Below are 21,260 nucleotides of genomic sequence, written 5' to 3'. Positions count from 1 at the left end.
TGAGGCGGCCGTGTCTATCCTTGGCGTCCAGAGATCTGCATCAGGCTTTTCCTCATCCTGATTTCTACCTTGCTGCTCCTTTTCTCTTCCCTTCTTGCGTGAGTTCTGGTTGTAAGCTGTCCTGCATACTGTAAGGTAAGGCAGCCAAACAAGGTAAACGCTGAAAAGAAAAAGCCCCCCCCCCCACCCCACCAAAAGCATCTCTTGGGGTAACATCTTCATACAATAAATTACCTACTGTAGAGAGTGATTTTATTTTCCACCAAAACTTGTGCAAAAATCAGAAATACTAGGGTTTTATCCCTCTCCTTCTATCTCTACCCAAAGAGCAAAAGTACAATCAGAAGAATTACATTTTTTAGACAATCTAATTACAAATTTTTTTCCTTCCCAATAACCAACCAATCACATCAGAGGTATCTTATGTTTACGTTCAAACCAAACGGCAGGCAGTAACTTTACAGTGCTCTGACTTCTAAATACGTTTGCTATTGATACTTCAAAGCCCCCATCATTATCTTATCAACAGGGTGGGTTCCAGCCAGGGAGTCAGAGGATATTTTTACATCTCCCAATATTCAGCTCACATCCTCAGGACCGTTTCTCCTCGCTTTATGGCCTAGTACACAGACGCACTATAATTTCTTCCTTCTCCAGGACAATTAAGAAACAGTTTCGGTTTCGTGAGGAGCTAGGGCTTCAGGAAGAGTCGTACCACAGGGCCCCTGGAAATGAAACCTGAAACAGAAGGACACATGCGGCAGAGTTACGACCAAGATGAATGGAGCACTTCAGCAAGGCACACAGTCCTGAGTTACACCTGGAGTAAAATCCAAATTCTCACAAATATGGTAGTAGGAATTTTCGTGCCTACTTCCTTCATCTAGTTTCTGACAACTCAAGACGTAGATGCCTCACTATGGGTTGGCCCCTGTGACTAAGGGAATTTAGGAAAGCACCTGCCTAGAATTTATGTGCTCTAAATAAGAATTTTATTTTAAGGGGTAGGAGGAGGCATGATTCTAAAGTATATTTTGTGATTGTATTGCCAAACTCATACCTGCCACTGTAAGTTTTAAAAAATCTATATACTACACTAAAATAGCATTCACATTTACTAAGGACAGAAGAAAGACCACCTCATGCACCACGCAGACCATGAGGATTTCAGCTGAGTCAACAGCCTCCCAGACCATCTACTGGACTTCATGACTAGTTCTGACTTCCAGTCAGAAGATAGAAAAACAGACAAAGAGGAGGAAGAAAAAAGAAGAAAAATCAATAATCTTTGCCTCTTTCAAAGGAAGACACTTAGGACAGGGGGAAAAAAGCCAACTCTGAATGAGAAATAAAAGCAGGATGTTCCAGTGTATTATTAATAAGAAAACCAATTGAGCACAATTTAAAATGGAAAAAGCATTTGCTCGATGTAATTCATCATTCACATTATTTATTCTTGAGGCAACACAAGTCGTGACTGCCTTAAGCCCTCCATACAGTTCTCTCGCCAGGGTGCCACTAATGGATTCCCCTTGGTGCCCATGGTGCCCAAATGGCCTCCGACTCCTGCCGCCGCAGCAGGCTGAACGCTGGCTGACAGAAAGCTCCTCGTGAGCACAGCGGCTCCAGTCCTTTGAGGACTTTCCCCAAATTACAGCCAGGCAGGGAGAGCTTTGAGGGACTTGCCATATCCTCAACTTCCATATGTTCTCTGTCCTGAGGAAGTCCATTCAAGCGTGCCTTCCACAGTCACCCTGCTCCCACTTTACAAAAGCAAGCTGTACCCCTCACTCAGCCCAGATCTTACAATGGTGCCATATCCCAGACAGCGAAATCAAATAAAGGGATGTGTGAAATGTCAGAGTAGAGCCAGCCCCCATGGCCTAGTGGTTAAAGTTCCGCACGCTCCACTTTGGTGGCCAAGGTTCAGCTCCCAGACACCGAACCACACCCTCCATCTGTCAGTAGCCATGCTGTGGTGGCAGCTCACAAAGAAGAACCTGAAGAACTTACACCTATACACAACTGTGTACTGGGGTTTTGGGGAGGAAAAAGGAAGAAAAAAAAAAAGGGAAGATTGGCAACAGATGTTAGCTCAGGGAGACTCTTCGCCTGCAGGGAAAAAAAAAAGATGCATTTCCAATAAAATTTTAATTTTATGGAATTATTAATCAAAATTTATCATTTATTTGTTGTTTTCAACAACTATGTACTACAGATTACTGCAGTGATAATTCAGTCTAGAAGAATTTTTAATAGAACTTTTTTTAATTTTAAGGAAATTGAAAATAAATAATTCATATGATACTTTGTTGCAGAAGTGTAAAAGGGTCATCAACAAAAGATTTTCTAGCATAAAAATATATTACATTAGTACCAGTTTCTGTGGTGAAAATAGAATGAAAATATCAATTCAAAGAGAAGAAGAAAAAACGTGAAGGTTCCAATTGTTAAAAAGAGCTTGTATATTTATTTTGTACATGGGTGATGGTGGGAATCAAGAGGTTGTGACACTCAGATTTGACTGGATACATTTCAAACCATGATAATGGCAGTGTTATTTTAAAATGTCAGTATTTTATTTCCAATACACTTGGAATAATATCTTTTTCAATGATTTTGATAAAAAAAATTTTATTTTTTTATTTTTTTTAAAACACTCTTTTATAGCATTTTTTTTTAAGATTTTCTTTTTTTATTTTTTCCTCTTTCTCCCCAAAGCCCCCCGGTACATAGTTGTACATTCTTCATTGTGGGTCCTTCTAGTTGTGGCATGTGGGACGCTGCCTCAGCGTGGCTTGATGAGCAGTGCCATGTCCGCGCCCAGGATTCGAACCAGCAAAACACTGGGCCGCCTGCAGCAGAGCGTGCAAACTTAACCACTCGGCCACGGGGCCAGCCCCTAAAAAAATTTTTAGATAAGTTCAAAAAGGTAAAAGGGGTCCATGAACAAAAATGTTTGAAGACCCCCATTCCAGCGCCCCTGTGCGCGTGGCCCCACCTCTCCAGCTGTAGGATAACCAAGACTGCCGTGCTTGTTCTAGAATATGTTTACGCCACCTTTATTGGTTAATGTAATTATTAGTTAACATAATTAAAAGTTATGTAATGAACTCAAAAATAGATCTGTGCAAAGAGGATTATTTCTAGGAAAATTAGCTGAATGCTTTGGAAAGACATAGCAAGTTCCCAAAAATAATTCATTGAAATTCCATGTGGGTGGAAAAGACTGGAGAGGGAGCTTGCGTCACAATTTCTGTTTTGTATGTCCTTTCTCCACTTAAAAAAAGAAAAAAAAAAAAAAACCAGAAAAACAGCACACTGGAAGTTGTAACCCAGTGTTTTCCAGGATTTCCTGATTATAAGAATTACCTGGGTCACTTGTCAGACAAATAAGCAGTCCTCTGGCCCTGGGAATTCTGGTTCAGGAAGTCTAGACTGGGGCCTGGAGATCTGAGTTCTTGGTTGACTGTTTTGTTTTATAAAATAAGGGCTGGGGTGATTTTTATCTTAGGGAAACTCAGGGAACACCAGCAGGCTTATGAGTATGATTTATGCAAGAAAGGTGAGCTCCAACCAGCAGATTCTCACTCAAAGAAAAGGCCTTTAGCTCTAGCAAAAAAAAAAACAAAAAAAAAGCAAATGAATGCACATTTATGCCTTAAATGAAAATAAAATATTTAAGGCATATATGTATCCTTTTTTATTATTCTTGCTTTAAATGACTTTTTTTAACTTTATTTTTTAAAGTAATTAATTTATTTTTGCTGGGAAAGATTCACCCTGAGCTAACATCTGTTGCCAATCTTCCTCTCTTTTTTCTCTTTTCCTCCTCAAAGCCCCAGGACATATTTGTATATTCTAGCTGCAAGTCCTTCGAGTTCTTCTATGTGAGCTGCTGCCACAGGATGGCTACTGACAGAGGAGTGGTGTGGTTCTGAGCCCAGAACCAAACCCGGGCCACCGAAGCAGAGCGTACCGAACTTTAACCACTAGGCCATCAGAGCTGGCTCTAAACGACTTTTTTGATTAACAGACCACTGGGGGCTAGAATGCATGGCCTAAAGGACCCCTACTACCCACCCTGGATCATCCAGCCAGGGAGGGTGCTGGACTTCCCTGCCAAATGCGGTCAAAGGCAAATGGAAAGAAGCAGCCTTTTACACTCTCGAGTAAATACATCATCAAAGCCATCTATAAAACCATTTTCTAGCTGAGAATTCCTGACTTCTAAACTCTGCGGGTACTCAGCTTTTGCTGGGGGCACTTCTCCCCACCCCCCCCCCATGTCACTTCCTTACCTTACTGACCCCCCTTGCTGGGACTCCTCCCCCTCTCCCTCCCTCCACTCCAGCCACACTGACCCCCTTGCTGCCCCTTAGACCTCCCAGGTGAGCTGCCCCTTGGGGCCCTTGCTCCAGGTGGTCCCAGTGTCTGGAAAGCTCTTAGCCAGATAATCTCTTGAGCTAACTCCTTCACCTCCTTCAGATTTGCTCAGATCTCCTCTCAGTGAGGCTTGCCCTAACTGCCCAGCCAAGCCCTGCAAGCTGCCTACTCCCCCAGCCCTGCCTTTGCTTCTTCCCAGAGCCTCATCACCATCCTGCAAACAAGCTGTGGAGTTTGCACATTTGTTATGCGATTCTTTACTGTTTGCCTCCACCGCTAGAATGTCATCTTCACATGGTAGGTTTTCTGCTTTGTTTACTGATATATCCCATCCTAAGCACCTAGAACAGTGTCTGGTACATAGTAGGTACTTAATAAATCTCTGTGGACTTCAACTAAATTCCAAGTTTAGAGAAATTCAAAGATGAACAACATGGTGGTTGCAGGGTGTGGTGGGCCCAGGGTGCCTGGAGGGCCCTACACACCAGCCGCGCAGCTAGCACAAACCCTATTCTGGCCTCAGGAAATGCACAGACCCTACAGGCCAGGGACCCCTGGGGTTGAGTAACAGTCAAAACCTTGCAGCCTAAATCTGAAAATGCCTAGTGTCTACTCTAACAGCAATGGTCTATCAGAAATCATCCAAGACAACCATCAGGGATGGGAAAAATGACAAAAACATAACAGGAACTAATTAACACCTTGAAAATATTAGTACATTTCAGTGGGAGGCAAATTCTATGACTCTGTCTCTAAATTAGAATTGGAGCAAAGAATCCAAACAATTTGTGCAAGATCTAAGGAGTCTTGTGAGATCCAAGTTTACAATGTTGGCAGCTTTCCTGCTATCCATTTAGGTAATAAAGAAAATCAGGTTAAAAGTAGCAGGAAATGTTATTCCAATTTTCTTTTTTCTCATTAACCTAGGGCAGGGGTTGGCAAATTTTTTCTGTAAAGGGCTAAAGAGTAAATATTTTAGGTTTTGCAGGCAAGACAGTCTCTGTTGCAAGTACTCAACTCTGTTGTTGTGCAAAGGCAGCTGTACAAGACACGTAAACACCTGGCGATGGCTGAGTTCCAATAAAACTTATTTACAAACACAGACGGTGGGTGAATTTGGCCTGTAGGCAGTAGTTTGCTGACCCCTGACCTAGAGTAAAGTTCAACTCAAGTCTGTTACGCATGAGATGCAAGAGAAAATTCTGCCATCGTTAAGCTGTGTGTTTAAACAAGACACTCAATCGCTCTAGGCTTGGTTTTCCACTGGAAAAACTGAGTAGGATGAGACGATGATCACTGGCTCTCTTCTAAATGTCGACTTGGATGGCTCCTAGATGAAAGCATTGCTGGCTTCACTGGTCAGTTGCACTCATCCGGGAAAAATCCCAGACTTTGTGGTACAGACAGCCTCAGCTGCTCCCCAGAGAAGCCAACAAACAGATGGTGGCTCTTGTGTAGATGCTGGCCGACGAGAACTTGTCAAATTGATCAAAGTTTCTAACCAGCAAGTAGCTAGTTTGTCTGAACAGAGACGTCACAGGTGTTCAGGACGTGGCTGAAGAAAAACAGCAGCTGAAGCAGGTCTGTGGTTGGGGAGGCTCGACTGACGTAATGACATACATTATCCGCCAAGAATCTCTTCCTCACGAGCAGGAAACACTACCAAATCCAATTTCCTTCCACACGAAGACATGACCACCACCACACAGGGATGCCCAGCTCCTGCCGCTCAGTCCAGGGCACGAAGGGTAGAGGGCAACTCATTGTGGGTTGTGGAAACACTCAAATTTTACTTTCTTCTTTTTCCCTATCTGCATTTTCTTACTCTTCTATAATGATTTGTGTTAATTCTTTATACTCATTAGAGATGAACTGAAGATCAAACAACCTAAACTAGACGACATTAGAAGAAGAATGCAATTGGGGATGTAGCTCATTTCCTGCTTCAGAAAGTCTATCCCATCCCACTCTTGGAGTGGTCAGATGCTCTTTCAGGCAGACAAGAGGCTTCAGTTACCTGGCTCTGCTATTACTTTATTTATTTTTTTGCTAAGGAAGATTTACCCTAAGCTAAAATCTGTTGTGAATCTTCCTTTTTTTGTATGTGAGCTGCTGCCACAGCATGGCTGCTGACAGACGAGAGGTGTAGGTCCACGCCCAGGAACCAAACCCGGGCCGCCAAAGCAGAGCATGCCGAACTTAACCGCTAGGCTGCTGGGGCTGACCCTGATATTACTTTTTTTTTTTTTCAGTTGTACATTATTGTTAGTAATGTTGTGGGTATACCACTTCACCCTTTGTGCCCTCCCCCCACACCCCCTTTTCCCTGGTACCCACCGATTGGTTCTCCTTGTCTATATGTTAACTTCCACCTATAAGTGGAGTCATATAGAGTTCGTCTTTCTCTGTCTGGCTTATTTTGCTTAACATAATACCCTCAAGGTCCATCCATGTTGATGCGAATGGAACAATTTGGTCCTTTTTTATGGCTGAGTAGTATTCCATTGTGTATATATACCATATCTTCTTTATCTAGTCGTCAGTTTCTGGGCATTTAGGTTGTTCCACGTCTTGGCTATTGTAAATAATGCTGCGATGAACATAGGGGTGCAAGGGACTCTTGGGATTGCTGATTTCAGGTTCTTAGGATAGATACCCAGTAGTGGGATGGCTGGGTCATAGGGATTTCTATTTTTAATTTTTTGAGAAATCTCCATACTGTTTTCCATAGTGGCTGCACTAGTTTGCATTCCCACCAACAGTGTATGAGGGTTCCTTTTTCTCCACAACCTCTCCAACATTTGTCACTCTTGGTTTTGGATATTTTTGCCAATCTAACGGGTGTAAGGTGATATCTTAGCATAGTTTTGATTTGCATTTCCCTGATGATTAGTGATGATGAACATCTTTTCATGTGTCTATTGGCCATACTTATATCTTCTTTGGAGAAATGTCTGTTCATGTCCTCTGCCCATTTTTTGATTGGGTTGTTTGTGTTTTTGTTGTTAAGCTGTGTGAGTTCTGTGTACATTATGGAGATTAATCCTTTGTCAGATAAGTAGCTTGTAAATATTTTTTCCCAATTAGTGGGCTGTTTTTTTGTTTCAATCCTGTTTTCCCTTGCCTTGAAGAAACTCTTTAGTCTGATGAAGTCCCATTTGTTTATTCTTTCTATTGTTTCCCTCATCTGAGGAGTTATAGTGTCCGAAAAGATTCTTTTGAAACTGATGTCAAAGAGTGTACTGCCTATTTTCTCTTCTAGAAGACTTATTGTTTCAGGCCTAATCTTTAGGTCTTTGATCCATTTTGAGTTTATTTTTGTGAATGGTGAAAAAGAATGGTCAATTTTCATTCTTTTACATGTGGCTGTCCAGTTTTCCCAGCACCATTTGTTGAAGAGACTTTCTTTTCTCCATTGTAGGCCCTCAGCTTCTTTGTCAAAGATTAGCTGTCCAGAGATGTGTGGTTTTATCTCTGGGCTTTCAATTCTGTTCCATTGATCCGCGCACCTGTTTTTGTACCACTACCGTTTTGATCACTATAGCTTTGTAGTATGTTTTGAAATCGGGGATTGTGATGCCTCCAGCTTTGTTTTTCTTACTCAGGGTTGCCTTAGCAATTCGCGGTCTTTTGCTGCCCCATATGAATTTTAGGACTCTTTGTTCAATTTCTGTAAAGAATGTCCTTGGGATTCTGATTGGGATAGCGTTGAATCTGTAGATTGCTTTAGGTAGTATGGACATTTTAACTATGTTTATTCTTCCAATCCATGTGCATGGAATGTCTTTCCATCTCTTTATGTCGTCGTCAATTTCTTTCAAGAAAGTCTTGTAGTTTTCATTGTATAAATCTTTCACTTCCTTGGTTAAATTTATCCCAGGGTATTTTATTCTTTTCTTTGCAATTGTGAATGGGATTGAGTTCTTGAGTTCTTTTTCTGTTGGTTCATTGTTAGTGTATAGAAATGCTACTGATTTATGTATGTTGATATTATACCCTGAAACTTTGCTGTAGCTGTTGATTGTTTCTAATAGTTTTCCTATGGATTCTTTGGGGTTTTCTATATGTAAGATCATGTCGTCTGCAAACAGCGAGAGTTTTACTTCTTCATTGCCTATTTGGATTCCTTTTATTTCTTTTTCCTGCCAAATTGCTCTGGCCAACATCTCCAGTACTATGTTGAATAGGAGTGGTGAAAGTGGGTACCCTTGTCTTGTTCCTGTCCTCAGAGGGATGGCTTTCAGTTTTTGTCCATTGAATATGATGTTGGCTGTGGGTTTGTCATATATGGCCTTTATTATGTTGAGGTACTTTCCTTCTATACCCATTTTACTGAGGGTTTTTATCATAAATGGGTGTTGGATCTTGTTGAATGCTTTCTCTGCATCTATTGAGATGATCATGTGGTTTTTGTTTCTCATTTTGTTAATGTAGTGTATCACGTTGATTGACTTGCGGATGTTGAACCATCCCTGTGTCCCTGGTATAAATCCCACTTGATCATGGTGTATAATCTTTTTGATGTATTGCTGTATTCGGTTTGCCAGAATTTTGTTGAGGATTTTTGCATCTATGTTCACCAGTGATATTGGCCTGTAGTTTTCCTTCTTTGTGTTGTCCTTGTCAGGTTTGGGGATCAGAGTGATGTTGGCTTCATAGAATGTGTTAGGGAGTACTCCATCTTCCTCAATTTTCTGGAATAGTTTGAGAAGGATAGGTATTAAATCTTCTTTGAATGTTTGGTAGAATTCTCCAGAGAAGCCGTCTGGTCCTGGACTGTTATTTTTGGGGAGGTTTTTGATTACTGTTTCTATTTCTTTACTTGTGATTGGCCTATTCAGATTCTCCATTTCTTCCTGGTTCAGTTTGGGGAGGTTGTAAGAGTCCAGGAATTTGTCCATTTCTTCTAGGTTGTTCAATTTGTTGGCATACAGTTTTTCATAGTATTCTCTTATGATCCCTTGTATTTCTTTGGTATCTGTTGTGATTTCTCCTCTCTCATTCCTAATTTTATTTGCGAGTTCTCTCTTCTTTTCTTGGTGAGTCTGGCTAAGGGTTTGTCGATTTTGTTAATTTTTTGAAGAACCAACTCTTTGTTTTATTGATCCTTTCTACTGTCTTTTTTGTTTCAATATCATTTATTTCTGCTCTTATTTTTATTATTTCTCTCCTTCTACTGACTCTGGGCTTTGTTTGTCCTTCTTTTTCTAATTCTGTTAGGTGTCGTTTGAGGTTGCTTATGTGAGCTTTTTCTTGTTTAGTGAGGTGAGCCTGTATTGCAATGAATTTCCCTCTTAGGACTGCTTTTGCTGCATCCCAAATGATTTGGTATGATGTGTTCTCATTTTCATTTGTCTCCAGATAATATTTGATTTCTTCTTTAATTTCTTCAATAATCCATTGTTTGTTCAGTAGCGTGTTGTTTAGTCTCCACATTTTTGCACCTTTATCTGCTTTATTTTTGTAGTTGATTTCTAGTTTCATAGCACTATGATCAGAAAAGATGCTTGATATTATTTCAACTCTCTTGTATTTATTGATGCTTGCTTTGTTTCCCAAAATATGGTCTATTCTTGAGAATGTTCCATGAGCACTTGAGAAGAATGTGTAGCCTGCTGTTTTTGGATGAAGTGTTCTATATATATCTATTAAGTCCATCTGGTCTAATTTTTCATTTAATTCTATTATTTCCTTGTTGATTTTCTGTCTGGATGTTCTATCCATTGGTGTTAATGGGGTGTTGAGGTCCCCTACTATTATTGTATTGTTGTTGATGTCTTCTTTTAGTTCTGTTAAGAGTTGCTTTACAAATTTTGGTGCTCCTGTGTTGAGTGCGTATATATTTATAAGTGTTATGTCTTATTGGTGAAGAGTCCCTTTTATCATTATATACTGTCCCTCTTTGTCTTTCTTTATCTGTTTTGCTTTGAAAAAAATATGGAACGCTTCACAAATTTGCGTGTCATCCTTGCGCAGGGGCCATGCTAATCTTCTCTGTATCATTCCAATTTTAGTATATGTGCTGCCGAAGCGAGCACCCTGATATTACTTTTAATGATGCTAATTAGCCCAGGTACTACACCTATGTGCCACACTGCAAATTAGAGGCCTAATGTTCCATTTTTCAGGGGATAAGTTAGAAGACAATTTCGCTTTTTAGTAGAACAGCTTTATGGAGATATAATTCACATACCATCTGCTCATTTGAAATGTATCATTTAATGGTATTTTTAGTATATTTACAGAGTTGTACAATCATCACCATAATCAACTTTAGAACATTTTCTTCACCCCCAAAAGAAAACATACCCATTAGCAGTCACTCCCCTTTCCTCCCTACCCCCAGCCCTAGATAACCATGAATCTACCTTTAGTCTCCGTTGCTTTGCCTACTCTGGATACTTCATATAAATGGAATCATACAAGATGTGGTCATGTGTGACTGGCTTCTTTCACTCAGTCTGATGTTTTCAAGGTCATCCATTCTGCACCATGTATTGGTACTTCATTCTTTTTATGGCTGAAAAATATTCTATTGTAAGAATATATCAAATTTTGTTTATCCATTCATCAATTGATGGATATTTGTGTTGTTTCCACTTTTTGACTATTGTTTACACTGCTGCTAGGAACACTCTTGTACTGTTTTTGTGTAGATACATGTTTTCATTTCTCTTGGCTATACACCTACGACTGGAATTGCTGGGTCATATGTTAATTCTATATTTCATCTTTGGAGGAACTGCCAGACCGTTTTCCAAAGCAGCTGCACCATTCTCCCTTCCCATTAGCAATGGATGACGGATCCAATTTATTCACCAACACTTGTTATTTTCCTTTTTCTTTGTATTATAGCCATGCTAGTAGTTATGAAGCAGTATCTCATTGTGGTTTTAATTTGTATTTCCCTAATAATTAATGATGTTGTGCATCTTTTCAGTGTGCTTGTTGACCATGAGTATTCTATTTGGAGAAATGTCTATTCAAATCTTTCACCCATTTTTTGTGTTATTTGTCTTTTTGTTATTGAGTTGTAAGGGTTCTTCATATATTCTGGATTTAAGTCCCTTATCAAATATTAGACTTGCAAATATTTTCTCCCATTCTGTGGGTCATCTTTCCTTTTATTGATGGTGTCCATTGAAGTACAAAAGTTTTAAATTTTGATGAAGTCCAGTGTATCCATTTTTCTTATGTTACTTGTGCTTTTTGTGTCATAGTTAGGAAGGCTTTAACTAATCTTAGGTCACTTAGGTTACTCCTATATTTTCTTTTAAGAATTTAATAGTTTTAGCTCTTACATTTAGGTCTATGATCCATTTTGAGTTAATCTGTATACGGTGTGATGAAGGGGTCCAACTTCATTCTTTTGCATGTGGCTATCCAGTTGTCCCAGCACCATTTGTTGAAAAGACTATTCTTTCCCTCACTGAATTGTCTTGGCATTCCTTTCAAAAATCATTGACCATAACTGTGAGGGCTCATTTCTGAACTCTCATTCTACTCTACTAATCTCTATGTCTGTCCTTATGCCAATACCACACCATCTTGAAAACTGTAACTTAGTAGTAAGTTTTGAAATTGGGAAGTATGAATTCTCCAACTTAATTTTTCCTTTTGTTTTGGCTATTTTGAGTTTCTTGCATTTTCACATGAATTTTAGGATCATCTTCTCAATTTCAGCAAAGAATCCAGCTGCAATTTTGATAGAGACTGGGTGAAACTATAAACCAATTTGGGGAATACTGCCATCTTAATAATATTAAGTTGTCTGATCCATGAACATGGGATGTCCTTCCATTTATTTTGATCTTCTTTTTACTTTCAACAATGTTCTGTAGTTTTCAGAGTATAAGTTTTACAAACAAGGAAATTTTTAAAAGGATGTCTTCCTAGTTCCCACCACTCAAACATGAATGAAGAACTATGGAGCAAGGACACATGCTGTAACTGAATAAAGAGACCTGGAGAAGACTAGGATGAAAACCAGCTAACTCACCTGGACAGGATCATATTTAAGTGTGTTTCCACACAGTCGTTAGCACATTTTTTATCCTAATGAAGGCTTAGAGCAGAGGTTCTCATCCTGGGGGCACTTTAGAATCACCTAGGAAGCTTATAAAAGTCATGATGCCCAGGCTACACCTCAGACCAATTATGTCAGAATCTCATGGGTGGTACCCCAGTCATGAGTATTTTAAAAATACAGTCATGCACTGCGTCATGATGTTTCAGTTGACAACGGACCACATAAATGACGGCGGTCCCGTAAGATCAGTACCATACAGCCTAGGTGCATAGTAGGCTGTATCATCTGGGTTTGTGTAAGCACACTCTGTGATGTTCGCACAATGACAAAATCACCTAACAACACATTTCTCAGAACACGTCACCGACATTAAGCGACATGACTGTATGCATCTGAGGTTGACAACCACCGATTCAAGTAATGATGAGAAGTTTCGGTGAAATTTCTCATTTTACTTATTTTTATTTATTTATTCATTAGTTATATTCTACCTTATTCTAGAAAAGAATTAAGCAGACTGACAATAATATATAATCTAAGTTAAAAGTGAAGACAAGAAAGCAGGGGTGAAAAAAGAAAGCAAAACAAAGGTGAAGGCATAAAATGGAACCCAGAATGAGACTAACAACGCATCCTATGATGATGAATGCATTCCACCCAAATTTGGGAAGCAGGATCAGTATCATAACATGGCCACAAGTACAAATACTCCTGGAATTAGTCCAAAGAGGAATTTGCTCAGGGAGCCTCCCAGTGAGGGCAGCGGTGATGAGGTTCTGCGTGGGGGTCTCCCAGGCTCGCCTGCCTCTAAGGGCCAGTACTAAATCTGGCTTAAAAATACAAAGAAAACAAAAGTCTGAAGAATCAAAGAAGAGCTTTCAAAGTGGGAGAAAACCAAAGCCCCTGAAACAAGACAGAGCCACCTCAGTCCACAGTTAATGCTATTTTGTTCTTCGATAAAAGCAACTACAGACAAATAAGAAAACACAAAATCTGTGTCTTTTTTTTTTTTAATTAGAACAGTAGGTAAAGCCTGTGTAGATGACCATGTCCAAACCTGCTGACTACCTCCCGTCTCCCCGCCTGGTAATCTGTACCTGAATCTGCTTGTGGCTGGGGTGGTTTCCATGTTGAATTCGGCCACTGGAACTCCCCTGGCAGACACCTGGGGGGCAAACATGGCGGCAGGATAGACCACAGAGGATGTTCCCACCTACAGAGAAATGGGAACGGATAAATGACCACATTACGAAGAGAAGAAACAGGGTTTTCAGAAAACCTTACATAAACTCGGGCAGGGGCCGGCCCAGTGGCATAGTGGTTAAGTTCGTGTGCTCCGCTTCAGCGGCCTGGGGTTTGCAGGCTTGGATCCTGGGTGTGCACCTACACACTGCTCATCAAGCCATGCTGTGGTGGCATCCCACATACAAAATGGAGGAAGACTGGCACAGATGTTAGCTCAGAGCCAGTCTTCCTCACCAAAAAAAAAAAAACAACAACCAAAAAAATCCCACACAAGTAGGGCAGGTTTGTGGTTGCAGGTGTGAGGAATGCTAAGCTGGATGGGATGAATGGAGAGCGTCTAAAGGACAAATGGGAAGTCAGGAGGTGTGCTTTTGGCTGATGACTAGAATTCAGGAAGACGTGATATGAAAAGGAGAGTTGTGCAAACGGAGAGAGTGAAAAAGAAACAACTCAATCATCCCCTTTCGGGGGTTGGTTTTATTTTTGGCTCTGCTCTTTGACTCTTTGAAGTGATACAAATAACCCATGTTCTTATTTTTTAAGTTAGAAAATTCAAAGAAAAAACATCTACACGTCACTCATAATCCTACTACCCCAAGATACCACTGTTCACTCTTTGACGTATATTCTTTCAGGTTTTTCCCTATGAATATATGTTTATAAACATTCATTACAAGAACAGGAAGACCGGAACACGTTTTACAAACCAGCTTTTCTCGCTGAACTGTCTGTCATGAACACGGACGCTCTGCTCAACACTGGGATGCACTCGATAAATACCGGCTGAATGAATATGCACCATGCGACAGGGCCCCTGCTTTTTCCTTTCCTGTGTTAAGGAAATTTTGAAATACGCATACCCTTTCTCCAATTAATTCCACTTCTAGGAAATCTGTCCTAAGGAAATAATTTGAAGAGCATGCTAAGAGTTATGTCTGAGGATATTCACCAAAGCACTGTTTAAAAAACAAACTCTGAAACAGCCTAAATGTCCAACAATAGAGGATGGGTTAAATATGTCACTTTATATCCATATAATAGAACTCCATGCAGCCGATTAAAAGATGATGTGGATTCGGATGTACTGATATGGAATATGCTAAGTGAATTGAATAAAATAGTTTCAAAACAGAAGATATGGTATGAACCCATTTTTGAATTTTAAACAATACATGTACACCTGCATAAGACAGGGTCTAGAAAAGGCAAACTTTTTCTGTAAAGGGCCAGATAGTAAACTTTTTAGCTTTTGCAGGCCATACAGTCTCTGTCACAAATCCTCAACTCTGCCATTAAAATGTGAAAGCAGCCATAGACAATACACAGAAGCATGGGCATGGCTGTGTTCCAATAAAACTTTATTTACAAAAACAAATGGCAGGATAAATTTGGCCCACAGGCCACAGTTTGCTCACCTCTGGTCTGGAACAAAACACACTAAAATGCTAACAGTAACTATTTCTGGATGATGGAATTATTGGTGGTTTCTAATTTCCTCTTTTTAATTTTGTACTTTTGTGTATTTTCTCAAATTTAATAATGAGCATGTATTACTTTCAAAATCAGAACCAATAACATGCCCTTTTCATTATTTTGGGAGGGAGGAGAAAGCTTTGAGAGGCCCAAGATATAGTCTTACATAGGTTTATATTTTAAGATAAATTCTTACTGTTTCTTAATTTTTCTTTTCTTTTTTTGGTGAGGAAGATTGGCCCTGAGCTAACACCTGTTGCCAATCTTCCTCTTTTTGCTTGAGGAAGAGTGGCCCTGCGCTAACATCTGTGCCCATCCTCCTCTATTTTTTGTATGTGGGTTGCCACCACAGCATGGTTTGATGAGTGGTGTAGGTCCATGCCCAGGATCTGAACTCACAAATCCGGGCCACCGAAGCAGAGTGCACCATACTCAACCACTAAGCCACTGGCTGGCCCCTTCTTGGTTTTTCTGTAGGGCACCACAAGACCTCTCAACACACGCCTTAAGAGAAGGGAGGAAGGAAGGGGGAGAGGGGGGAAGTGAGGGAGGTGGGAGGGAGGAAACAACAATAAACTCCATCCCAGCTCAGTTGTTCCAGAAAATTCCAAGGGCGTGACTTACCACTAGACATAAGTCACAGAGGGCCAACTCTCTGTCTACCTCCTCCAGGATGGCAGGATCCAGGTTTTCTCCAAACCACACTACATGGGGTCGCAGCAGGCCCCCGCACCCAGCCTCTTCACACCTGTAAGGACGTTCTTTTTAACCCAACCCAAGAGCCACCTTGTCAGGTCTGCCCAGGTGGATCCAAGGAAGGCTAGGGGCAACCCCAAATCCAGTCTGTGCAGACAGGCCCCTTCGAGCCTTCCTATCCCCCATCCCTTCCCTCCCAGCCCACATGAGTTTGTCCTGAATATGTAGTACTAATTTTAGCTGCCCTTATAAAGTTTTTATTTTGTCTGGATATACTGGGTTATTTGTTGACAAGTGTGTTTCAGCCAAGCTTGCCCTTCCCTTTCTGAGCAGCTTTCTCTTTCCCAGTTACTTCACCACCCTTGTTGGCATGACTGGGCTCACAGTAACCCAGACCTGGGAGGAATACTGGACTCAGATTTGCCTCCAACACCCCAACCACCCCTAATTTCATCAATGGCCTCCTTTTATTTACTCTCAGATTCTCCTCTCTCGTGCCCTGTCTATAGCCAAGTTCTCCAGTGTTGATTACTAAAAATCTCTCCTCTTTCACTCCCTGCTCCTCTGGGTCATCTTATATATACCTCCTAAAATAGTCTCCCCCAAACATTTCATCATATTAATCTCCTACTCAAGAAGCCCTGGGATTCCCTATTCTTTTAGACTGAAATTTAGAATTTAGTAATGAAAACCTGTATTAAGAAAAATAACAAGGGTTCTGTGGTTAAATAAACCGGTGAAATATTAACATATTACAACCACTTTTTAGAGAGTAACAATGTACTTTAGCATATTAAATGCTCTGAGAAGTCCTGCAGTAAGGCAAACGTCCTTTAACTTTGTTTAATGTAGTGTTTCCATATTGAGCATATAACATCTTTTGATCAAGTAATGCCCATCAACATCGCATGGACCTAGAGCTCTATGAAACACTTTTGGAAGCACTGTTTTAATCTCTGGCTTTGAAAAATTGACATAAAAACCCGTCTAGGGTTTTTTTTTTAAAATTTACAAAAGTTCTGTTTGGTCCTATAATTTCACCTTTGCAAGATCTTTTACTACCTCCATAACCTTGGATTATTAACAGTGATGACGATGAGGAGGATGAAGATGATAGCAGTTGACATTTATTGACCAGTTATAGGATGCCAGCCTCTAAGCTTTATAGACACCGGATAAGCATCCGTGGCATAATAGCTTCGGAACCTTTCCAGACCTGAAACTATCCCACCATCACACAAAGCGAAGGGGAGTGGAAAGCAGCGGCTCTCTTAACCCTGGTTTGGTTCATCCTTTGTCCTTTCGCCCTTGGCCTCAGAAGTCAAGGCTGGTTTTTGCATTTGCGCATTTAAGAGGCACCTCACCAAATGAATTTAGATTTTGATTCCTAATTTTCTCTTTTTTTGCAATCTGGAACACCAAACACAGATCAGAGATTTTTACCCACCGGGGAAGATTCTCAGCTGGGATTCTGGCACTTTGAGTTTCAGGGTCTGGAGAGCTGAAATAAATAATAAAAAGAAAGATGTCCTTGTTATAATCACAGAACAAAGAAATAACATAACCCAGTAAGTTTCTATATTTGCCTGGAAGGATATGGTACAAAACTCCTAATTAATACTGACTTAGAAGAGACTAGAAGGATAGATAGCAAACAATTCATTACCAGTGGTTTTACCTCAAGAGAGGGAATCTGTACGTGGGGAGGGGGTGGGGCAGCCCCATGTGCTAAGGGCGAGTTTCATGATTTACACTGTATGCATCACCATAATTTGAATCTTCTGCAATGATACTACATTAATATACTACCTACATAATTTAACTGATTTAAAATGGTCAGGTAGAATTTTTCTCAATATTCTGAATCTACTCTTAAATTTTTCCCCTAATTATAATAGTGGTACATATTCATCAGAGAAATGTTGGAAAATTCAGAAAGATAAAAAGAAGAAATCAAAATTTCCAATAATCCTGCCACTCCTGATAATCACTGTTAACATTCTGCAATAGTTCCCTCTGGTTTTTTATCTAAATATAGATATATCAACATGTTTTGTGTGTGTGTGTGTGTGTGTGTGTGTGTGTGTGTACGTGTCTAAATACAAAGCTGGGATCATATTGTATAGAGTTAGATCCTGTGGTTTTCACTTAACATTGTAAATTGTGAGCAAACTATTTATTTTACCATATAGCTGTACTGTATCTAGTCTTATTTCTCATAAATATCCATGGGAATCTTAGATTAATGTTCAATTTCCTCGCATTCATGTTCAGTTTAAAAGAGGAAACCACACACACTTATTCTGTAGTGCAGTATAATTACCCTTTTCCTGATAAAGCTGGACAGATTGGACTCTTGTAATTCTCAGCCACAACGCCACAAGAGGTACATCGTGTTTTAAATAAGCTACCTGAGAAATACAAATTAAACAAGATCAGGATTTAGTATAATTAAGAGCAATCATCTCCTTGTCTAAAAGGGTACAAAATAATTTAGTTTTTATATGTTCTTTTTAGCAAATGGGCCTACCCTAGGTATCATGGGAAACATAAGGGCATACAATACTAATGAACAAGCCAAGAGCAACTGCCTTCCAGGACTTCATAATCTAGAGGGGAGAGACAGATGGGGTAACTTCCTGTGTGACTACAGAGCTCTCAGATTGCCTTGAGTGATGTTCAGGTGGAACTGAGGTGGTCGGTAGGGCAGATGGAGGGAACCTAAACCTGAGGGCACGACTCACTAGGTATATGACTGATAACCGGTCAGTAGCTTGGGATCTGTTTACAAAATCTTAATTTTGACTTAGTAAAGCTTGAATCTTTTATCCAAAAGCTGCTCAACGAGTAAATAATCAACTAATAAATGAAGGAAATCATTGTTAACCCAAGCAACCATTTATTGAGCTAAAGCAATGATGGCCACCTCAATTCACTAAATATTCGCCCTATGCCCGGGGCTGTGCTGAGCATGTCACACACCATAGGGGACACATGTTATTCCATTCTGTCTAGTATTCCCTGTTTGGGGACCCATCTCTCCTGTATCCCATGCCAAGCTGATGGAGCTGTCACTCACATTCCAAAATACAAGCTTGGGCACAAGTTCCAGACAGGTCCGATCTTTGTGCCTTGTCCCTCTAACGGAAGTGTTTGGTCAAAAGGGAGGTATGTGACCAAGGAAGGCCATCCGGAGGCTTATTTTCTGAGGAGACAGCTAAACCAGAGCCAGGCGCTGCACGGATGCTACCTTTGCTGGTGCCTCGGGGCAGATCCACTGCAGAGAGGAGAGGTGAGGTTAACTCAAAGAGTACACAGCTGAGGGAAGACGAGGGAGAGAGGCAGGCAGAGAAAGGAAGGGAGCCTGCTAATGACCTCAGCTCCTCCTCAGGGCTCCTCACTTCGTGAGCTAATATACATATTTGTCACTTTTCGTATGGCCATTTTTCCCCATGTTAAGACCTCTGAAATTTGGTTGTGTCCTAAAATTGTTACTGGCCAGAGGCCGGATGTGATGTGGTTGTTGGAGCCTGCCCTTGCACAGGCTTGTTGAAGGATAACACCAATGACTGAACCCTGTGGTGACTTGGTTGTTGTTCTCGGTGGCCTGACTGGACAAAGGCAACTCCTGGATGTTTCAGCTGACAAACCATTTAAGGGCCATTTGGGGAAGAAAATGAATCCCGGGTGTTGTCTAGAACATTTCTGCTGACACCTTTTGCTAAGATCAGGAAAGGCCCAACATCAAACATGCAGAATGTGTGTCAGCAGCTTGGACGAGAACCCCAGAGATAACAGAGGAGCATTCTTTCTGGAAATGCTGGATCACCGAGCCCCTTGGCGGCGCAGAGCATAAGAGTGTGTGGAAAACGCAGGCATGGATGATTTGGAGTCATTCAGATGTAATTCAGAAGAGCTGGGTAGTGGGAAATACCTTAACCACTTTATTTCAATCATATTTTGTTTTTTATTTGCATAAGAGTGATACAATTTCTAAAAAGCCTCTAGGTATAAAATAATAATTCTAAGGAACAACAAAATAAAATGTCATGGTTTAGGCAGATTATTTTCTTCCTAAGTGTCACATTAAAAACAAGATTAATCTTAAAATTGATGGCATCTTCACTTTGATGAAAAAAGAGGCTTTCTTTGATTTTTGCCTAAATTAGAAGAGTTCTCATTGCTTTCAACCAAAAAAGTCCCAACTAATATGCATATATTATCTTATTTAATCCTTAACACAACTCTATAAGACAGGTGTTATCATCCCCATTTTACACATTTTACACATGGCAAGTGACACTGCAGAGAAATGAGAAGAGACACGTGGAAAGAGGCCCAGAAGGTGGCCCAGAAGAAGAAGGTGCCTGAAAAACACTTGGTTAGTAGGTGGCTGACTGTTGCTGGGATACCAAAGAGAGAAGGGATCCAAGCAAACAGTGCTTGACTTTCATTATCAGGATGACCACAGGCCTGGGTGAAAACGAGCAACTTCACTGCACACACACAGAAACAGGCAACACTCCCCCCTGAGTCACGGCCTCTGGAGATTCCACAATTAGAAACGCATTCCTTGGGAGTGAAGTTTTGTAGATTCTTAAATGCCAGTGCTCTTGGGAAGAAATCCTTGCACGCCCACTGATGCTCTTGTATGAATGAATTTATTAGATTTTTGGTGAGAGCAAAGAGGGGAGAGGATTAAGAGGATAAGAGGGAAAAGGAGGGGATCATTAAGGGTAGAGAAGGGAAGCCAAAGGGACCCAAGACAAACTCTACGAGGTGTCACCAACTTGGGGGGCTTGCTGCAGTGAAGCTCACTGAGCTGGCAGCTCCCTAAAGGCTCAGGGGCTAAGCAGAAGCACAGCCTCAGCGGAGAGTGCCAATCGGGGGACAAAGGGAAGGAGATGGATACCCCCAGGAATGCCAGTCTTCTCCTGCAGGCTCCTGCTAAAGCCACAGCTGGTCAAAGACGCAAACCTCCTGTTTCCCGTCAGCCCAGCTGGACAGTTGTCTCAGAGAACAATATCCCTCCAGAGAACTCCCCCGCGAGGGGAGGTCATGCAGCTGTGCAGACCAGACACCAGGGCATCTGGTCAAAATATAGATTCTGATTCAGTGGGTCCAGGTGGGAAGTGGCAGGACACGTGTTTTCAAGTCTAGTTCCCCTCCTCTTGTGAGGCTGAGGGTCCCTCACCATGGATTTCCAGAAGGTTCTTGGTGCCAGCCTTGCGGTGCAGCTCATCGATGTTTTGGGTGATCACCACGACCCGCCGGCCCTGCTTGTGCAGCTGGGCCTCACACTGGGCGATGGCGAGGTGCCCGGGGTTTGGCTCCTTGGTCTGCACAACCTCCCGCCGGTAGTGGTAGAACTCCCACACCTGGGATGGGTTTCGGGCAAAGGCCTGGGGAGTGGCCAGGTCCTGCGGGTGAG

General features: G+C 41.2%; 1 protein-coding gene and 1 non-coding gene across 2 annotated transcripts in view; both read right to left on the bottom strand.

Annotated features, from left to right (window-relative positions):
* Window positions 1-230: 230 nt before the first annotated feature.
* Window positions 231-21,260, bottom strand: part of SIRT5 (sirtuin 5) — a 35,288-nt gene continuing 14,258 nt past the window's right edge. Inside the window, exons 4-9 of the mRNA XM_008521225.2 lie at window positions 21,024-21,249; window positions 18,153-18,240; window positions 17,277-17,330; window positions 15,758-15,881; window positions 13,513-13,628; window positions 231-738 (exon numbers count right to left, since the gene is read on the bottom strand). Of these exons, the coding sequence (XP_008519447.2) occupies window positions 663-738; window positions 13,513-13,628; window positions 15,758-15,881; window positions 17,277-17,330; window positions 18,153-18,240; window positions 21,024-21,249 (684 nt within the window). The 3' untranslated portion in view covers window positions 231-662. The remainder of the gene's footprint in view (window positions 739-13,512; window positions 13,629-15,757; window positions 15,882-17,276; window positions 17,331-18,152; window positions 18,241-21,023; window positions 21,250-21,260) is intronic.
* Window positions 10,318-10,424, bottom strand: LOC139077542 (U6 spliceosomal RNA). The gene has a single exon (XR_011530165.1). It is a non-coding gene; the product is annotated as a U6 spliceosomal RNA (small nuclear RNA).

The sequence above is a fragment of the Equus przewalskii genome, chromosome 19 (genome assembly GCF_037783145.1).
Source record: "Equus przewalskii isolate Varuska chromosome 19, EquPr2, whole genome shotgun sequence".
Lineage (NCBI taxonomy): Eukaryota > Metazoa > Chordata > Mammalia > Perissodactyla > Equidae > Equus > Equus przewalskii.
This window is presented reverse-complemented; position numbering and strand designations above follow the sequence as displayed.